This window comes from Lithobates pipiens, unplaced genomic scaffold, assembly GCF_037356315.1.
Source record: "Lithobates pipiens isolate NorthernLeopardFrog02 unplaced genomic scaffold, aLitPip1_a1.2 Scaffold_47, whole genome shotgun sequence".
NCBI lineage: Eukaryota > Metazoa > Chordata > Amphibia > Anura > Ranidae > Lithobates > Lithobates pipiens.
The window spans coordinates 4056831-4064093 of NW_027507871.1; the positions used below are offsets into that span (position 1 = coordinate 4056831).

Genomic DNA, 7263 nt, shown 5'->3' on the forward strand with positions numbered 1-7263 from the left:
AAATTTCAGGTTCACCTTTTGCCGGCCGCGACTTGACATACGTTTCTGCTCAGATTCTACAAAAAAAAAAAAAAAAAATGGAATGATTCTCTACAGAAGAGCGACAATGAAACAAGCATGTGGAGAGTGAAGGTCGCGGGTTGTACGGCACGCGCTCGGATCCGCTCACCACTCACCGTCACTCAGGATTTTGCTCAGCTCATTCTCCGCTCCGGGCTGCTTTCGGGATTTTCGGCCCGGTCCGCGGGGAACCTTCCTCAGGGGGTCCAATTTCCTACCCATGATGCCGCTGCAGCGATTTTGTGACGACTCTGATCAGCTGTGAGGATACAGAAGGAGGATTGTGTTAGCGCCTCACCTCCCCCCCCCCCCCCCCCCCCCCCGGAAAGCTCCACTTAGCAGCAGGAGACGCGGGCGCTGCAAATTTCTTGTCTGCGTCACTTTAGGCCCCCTTCCAGACAGAATCACTCCCTAGGACACACTTAACCCTCTGAGCGCCCCCCCCTAGTGTCAACCCCTTCCCTGCCAGTGAAATTTATACAGTAATCAGTGCATTTTTATAGCTCTGATCGCTGTATAAATCTCACCGGTCACCAAAAAAAAAAAAAGTGTAATTTGGGGTCAGATTTGTCAGCTGAAATGTTGCAGTCATGCAAAAAAACAAAATCGCTGATCGCCGCCATTACTGGTAAAAACAAAAAAAAAAAAGTCCCTAAATATATCCTTTATTTTGTAGACGTGATAACTTTTGCGCAAACTAATCAATATACAATTACTGTGATTTCTTTTAAGAAAAATATGTAGAAGAAGAATACATATCGGCCCAAACTGAAGAAAAAAATTTTTTTTTTAAAAATTTTAAATCGCATCAATATTATAGCAGAAAGTAAAAAAAAAATTGTTGCCTATTGCGATTTAAAAAAAAAAAAAAAAATCAAAATTATGTAGAAGAATAGATATTGGTTTAAAGTGGGGTACCCCCTAAAAAAAAAAAAATTAAAAGTCAGCAGCTACAAATACTGCAGCTGCTGGCTTTTAATAATCGGACACTTACCTGCCCCAGGGTCCAGCGATGCGGGGGAACGAAGCCCCCCCCTCGCTCGCCGCTCCGCTGTCATGCAAACTGTGGGCACCCGGCTGTGGCTTCACAGCCGGGCACTCACTGCGCATGCGCGAGCGGCGCAGGGCGCCGTGATACGCCGTACAGTTACCTGGGACACATGACAGGTCCCAGCTTAATGTGCGGCGCGAGGGGAAGTGATGTCACCAGCCCGGGCAATGAAGAAGGCAGATTACGAGGGACCCCCTAGCAACCGGTATTTAGAGGTGAGTAAAAAATTTTTTTTTGCCAATTATTTTTTTTTTTTTTTTTTACGAATTTTAAACAGCTTTTAATTTTTTGGTGGCAACACCACTTTAAACTGAGGGAGAAATTAGTTTTTTTTTAATATATCTTTTTTTGGATGTATTATAGCAAAAAGTAATAAAAAAATTAAAAAATTGTCGCTCTTTTGTTTATAGTGCAAAAAATAAAAACTGCAGAGGTGATCAAATACCACCAAAAGAAATCTGTATTTGTGGGGAAAAAAAAAAAAAAGACGTCAATTTTATTTGGGTACAACGTCGCAATTGTCAGTTAAAATAACGCAGTGCTGAATCGCAAAAAAATGGCCTGGTCAGGAAGGGGGGGGGGGGTAAATCCTTCCAGGGCTGAAGTGGTTAAGCTGGAGAGCAGCTGGCGGCCAAACTGCATGTTTTTTTCTGCCACTCCATGACCTTCATGTGCTATTTATTAAGCCCCTTCTTTGTTGCCTTGGTGGTATGTTTTGGGTCGTTTTCATGCTGGAAGACCCGTCCATGACCCGTCTTCAGTGTTCTGGGTGAGGGAAGAAGGTTCTCCTCCAAGATCTTACAATACATGACCCCGTCCATTGGCCCCTCAGGGCGACAATGTCAGCCTGTACCTTTAGCAGACAAACAGCCCCAAAGCATCATGTGCCCACCTCCGTGTGTGACTGTAGAGATGGTGTTCTTAGGGTCATGGTCAGCATTTTTCTTCCTCCAAACACGGCGAGGAGGGGGACCTGTCCACGTGTCTTCCCGAGGAGGGGGACCTGTCCACGTGCCTTCCCGAGGAGGGGGACCTGTCCACGTGCCTTCCCGAGGAGGGGGACCTGTCCACGTGTCTTCCCGAAGAGGGGGACCTGTCCACGTGCCTTCCCGAGGAGGGGGACCTGTCCATGTGCCTTCCTGAGGAGGGGAACCTGTACATGTGTCTTCCCGAGGAGGGGGACCTGTACATGTGCCTTCCCGAGGAGGGGGACCTGTCCATGTGCCTTCCTGAGGAGGGGAACCTGTACATGTGTCTTCCCGAGGAGGGGGACCTGTCCACGTGCCTTCCCGAGGAGGGGGACCTGTCCACGTGCCTTCCCGAGGAGGGGGACCTGTCCACGTGTCTTCCCGAAGAGGGGGACCTGTCCACGTGCCTTCCCGAGGAGGGGGACCTGTCCATGTGCCTTCCTGAGGAGGGGAACCTGTACATGTGTCTTCCCGAGGAGGGGACCTGTACATGTGTCTTCCCGAGGAGGGGGACCTGTACATGTGCCTTCCCGAGGAGGGGGACCTGTCCATGTGCCTTCCTGAGGAGGGGAACCTGTACATGTGCCTTCCTGAGGAGGGGAACCTGTACATGTGCCTTCCTGAGGAGGGGGACCTGTACATGTGCCTTCCCCGAGGAGGGGGACCTGTCCATGTGCCTTCCTGAGGAGGGGAACCTGTACATGTGCCTTCCTGAGGAGGGGAACCTGTACATGTGCCTTCCTGAGGAGGGGGACCTGTACATGTGCCTTCCCGAGGAGGGGACCTGTCCATGTGCCTTCCTGAGGAGGGGAACCTGTACATGTGCCTTCCTGAGGAGGGGAACCTGTACATGTGCCTTCCTGAGGAGGGGGACCTGTACATGTGTCTTCCTGAGGAGGGGGACCTGTACATGTGTCTTCCTGAGGAGGGGGACCTGTCCACGTGTCTTCCCGAGGAGGGGGACCTGTCCACGTGTCTTCCCGAGGAGGGGGACCTGTCCATGTGCCTTCCTGAGGAGGGGAACCTGTACATGTGCCTTCCTGAGGAGGGGAACCTGTACATGTGTCTTCCTGAGGAGGGGGACCTGTACATGTGTCTTCCTGAGGAGGGGGACCTGTACATGTGTCTTCCTGAGGAGGGGGACCTGTCCACGTTTCTTCCTGAGGAGGGGGACCTGTCCATGTGTCTTCCCGAAGAGGGGGACCTGTCCACGTGCCTTCCCGAGGAGGGGGACCTGTCCACGTGTCTTCCCGAGGAGGGGGACCTGTACACGTGTCTTCCCGAAGAGGGGGACCTGTACACGTGTCTTCCCGAGGAGGGGGACCTGTCCATGTGCCTTCCCGAGGAGGGGGACCTGTCCATGTGTCTTCCCGAGGAGGAGGACCTGTCCATGTGTCTTCCTGAGGAGGGGGGACCTGTACATGTGCCTTCCTGAGGAGGGGGACCTGTACATGTGTCTTCCTGAGGAGGGGGACCTGTACATGTGTCTTCCTGAGGAGGGGGACCTGTACATGTGTCTTCCTGAGGAGGGGGACCTGTACATGTGCCTTCCTGAGGAGGGGGACCTGTCCATGTGTCTTCCTGAGGAGGGGACCTGTCCATGTGTCTTCCTGAGGAGGGGGACCTGTACATGTGTCTTCCCGAGGAGGGGGACCTGTCCATGTGTCTTCCCGAGGAGGGGGACCTGTACATGTGTCTTCCTGAGGAGGGGGACCTGTACATGTGTCTTCCTGAGGAGGGGGACCTGTCCATGTGCCTTCCTGAGGAGGGGGACCTGTCCATGTGTCTTCCTGAGGAGGGGGACCTGTACATGTGTCTTCCCGAGGAGGGGGACCTGTCTATATGTCTTCCCGAGGAGGGGGACCTGTACATGTGTCTTCCTGAGGAGGGGGACCTGTACATGTGTCTTCCTGAGGAGGGGGACCTGTACATGTGTCTTCCTGAGGAGGGGGACCTGTACATGTGTCTTCCTGAGGAGGGGGACCTGTACATGTGTCTTCCTGAGGAGGGGGACCTGTACATGTGTCTTCCTGAGGAGGGGGACCTGTACATGTGTCTTCCTGAGGAGGGGGACTGGTTATGTTTGGAGGAAGGAAAATGCTGACTATGACCCTAAGAACACCATCCCTACAGTCACACACGGAGGTGGGAACATGAACACCATCCCTACAGTCACACACGGAGGTGGGAACATGAACACCATCCCTACAGTCACACACGGAGGTGGGAACATGAACACCATCCCTACAGTCACACATGGAGGGGGGGAACATGAACACCATCCCTACAGTCACACACGGAGGTGGGAACATGAACACCATCCCTACAGTCACACACGGAGGTGGGAACATGAACACCATCCCTACAGTCACACATGGAGGGGGGGAACATGAACACCATCCCTACAGTCACACACAGAGGGGGAAACATGAAATTTTGGGGCCGTTTCTCTGATAAAGGTCCAGGCGGACTTTGCCGCACTGAGGGGCCATGTATTGTAAAATCTTGGATGAGAACCTCCTTCCCTCATCCAGATCACTGAAGATGGGTCATGGACGGGTCTTCCAGCATGACAATGACCCAAAACCTACTGCCAAAGCAAAGGAGTGGCTCAAGAAGAAGCACATGAAGGCCATGGAGTGGCCCAGCCAGTCTCCAGACCTTAATCCAATAGAAAATGTATGGACTAGCTGAAACTTCGAGTTGCCAAGAAACCTTCAGGATTTAGAGAAGATCTGTAGAGATGAGAGGAGAAAATCCCTCCTGAGATGTGGAAACCTCATCACCACCTACAAGAAACGTCTGACCTCTGTGATCACCAACAAGGGTTTCTCCACCAACTACTAAGGGGATCAAATACTTATTTTACTCACTGAACTCCATTTATATCATGTGATTTTTCTTCTGGATTTTTGGTTGATCTTCTGTCTCTATCATATAAAAGACACCTCTGATAATTATAGACCCTTCATTTCTATGTAAGTGAGTAAAACTTACACCATCTGCAAGGGAGACGATCAGGGGGGAGAGAGAGAGAGAGAGACCCCCTTCACTATGTGCATTGCTGGCTGTGCATTGTCAGGTCTTTATTGCAGTCAGTTTCCCCATTAGAGGAATTCACCCTCTCTACCTATCCTGACCCCCCCCCCCCCTCCCCAGCAATGAAAGTGAGGGGGAATTCCCAAATCTTGAGTTGTCACCAGAACAGGAATAGAGGGGAAATCTTCCAATGGAGACACAACTTCTGAGTTTCTCTCACTTTGCAGGGGATTTCCTCACTTCCTGTTTTCGGTTAGGAAGTGCTGTAAAGCGGATGTCAGTGTGGATGAAATCCCTCCAAGGGGTATCCCCAGATCATCACTGAGCCCCCTCCCCCAGAGTAAGGTCGTCACATCATCCCTTTAACCCAGGACACATATTAACCACCTCAACACAGATCACTTACCCCCCCCCCCCTCCTGCCCAGGCCATTTTTCAGCGCGGTTACACTTTGAATGACAATTGCGCGGTCATGCTATTTTATGTTTTGTTTTTTGTTAAGAAAAAATAGAGACCAAAATAAAAAAAATAAGTTTTCTTAGTTTCTGTCAGTAAATTTTGTAAATAAGTAGTTTTTCTCCTTTACATGTGGGCACTGATGAGGATGCATGAACATTTATGGGCACTGAAAGGTGGCACTGCTGTTCATTGATGGGCAGAACTGACTGGCATCACTAATGGCCACTGATTTCTGGCACTTGTGGGCACTTAATTGTAATCAGGGCACTGATCACTTCCCTAGCTGTCCCGTGAGGAGATGCCACTGATCGGCTCTCCTCTCTTCTCCTCGGTCAGTGTGAGGCGAGGAGCGCCGATTACCGGCATCTCCATGTTTACATGCGATTGTACACAGCCGATCACATGGTTGAAGAGCCATGGACACAGATCGGCGGCGTGTCCTCGTAACATGGCGCGATCGCCGCACTGCGCGCCACCTTTTTCTCATGCCAAACCCGAACACTTTGGTGCCCCCAAGGAGAGAAGTAATGCGGTGCACAAAGAGGACAGTGGGTGTGTCCAAATTGCTCTTGCCGACGTCATCGCGCGCCCCCCGTGACGCAGAACCTGCCCCAGACAGCCGCCTACAGCTCCCGGATGGCAATAAATTGGCGCGTGACTTTTTTGGTTACTTGGGGAGCCACAACCCGGTCTGAATAACGTGTCCAGGTTTCAGTCCTCCTGAAACCCGGACACCTGATTCAAGACCCGGACTGTTCGGGTGCATGCCGGACAGGTGGAAATATGACGGGTGGCATAGGATAGGACGCCGTCACGTGACGTCCACCCAGAACGAGAGCCGCGCCGCCCGCCAGTGGTTAATTACTCGGGTTGTGGGGCTGAGAAGGTGGTAATTACACTCATTGGTGCTTCATCTGCAGCAAATCAGCCCCAAACCCCGAGTCATTATTATGTGTTCTGTATGAGAGGGGATGAGGTGGGAACTTTACCCCAAAGTGATATGGGGGGGGGGGATAATAAATGTGAGCCCCCCCCCATCCCTGTCACACGGGTCCATTCCCCGCACCCCTCCGCCGTGTGATTGTGGAGGTCTCGGAGCCCCCCGGTGGTGATTCCCCCCATTACCTGATCCCCGGACCCGCTCCGCACCTCCTTCTCTCTCACGTGTATCACACGAGGCGCCGGCCGATGACGTCAGGAAACCTCCTTCCAATCGCTTGTTGGAACTTCCGGTGAGCGATAGACGTCCCCAACCCCGCACCTCCTCCCCCAATACTACTGAACGTGTTCTGGTCTCCGACAAAATGGCGGCCAATGGAAGTCTCTGCAGACAGGGGGGACGCGTCATCATTTACCCCTTCATTGCCGGCGACCCACCGGGGTATAAAGCGAGGGGAGGAGGCAAATCACCCCCCCCCCCCCGTCTCACCTCGATCGTCTCTCTGGGGGAGGGGGTTCACACCTCGCTCGTCTCTCTCTCTGGGGGAGGGGGGTTCACACCTCGATCGTCTCTCTGGGGGAGGGGGTTCACACCTCGATCGTCTCTGGGGGAGGGGGTTCACACCTAGGTCGTCTCTCGGGGGAGGGGGTTCACACCTCGATCGTGTCTCTCGGGGGGAGGGGGTTCACACCTCGATCGTGTCTCTCGGGGAGGGGGTTTACACCTCGATCGTGTCTCTCGGGGGA

The 7263-nt window shown here is 52.6% G+C and overlaps 1 protein-coding gene across 1 annotated transcript; it reads right to left on the reverse strand.

Moving 5' to 3' along the window:
- Positions 1-17: 17 nt before the first annotated feature.
- NOP2 (NOP2 nucleolar protein) lies at positions 18-6841 on the reverse strand (the record flags this gene model as incomplete). The annotated part of the gene is given in 3 exon segments (XM_077467126.1): positions 18-56; positions 177-319; positions 6703-6841. Coding segments are annotated over 2 exon segments (145 nt in total), but the record flags the coding sequence as incomplete, so codon positions are not given.
- Positions 6842-7263: the final 422 nt, after the last annotated feature.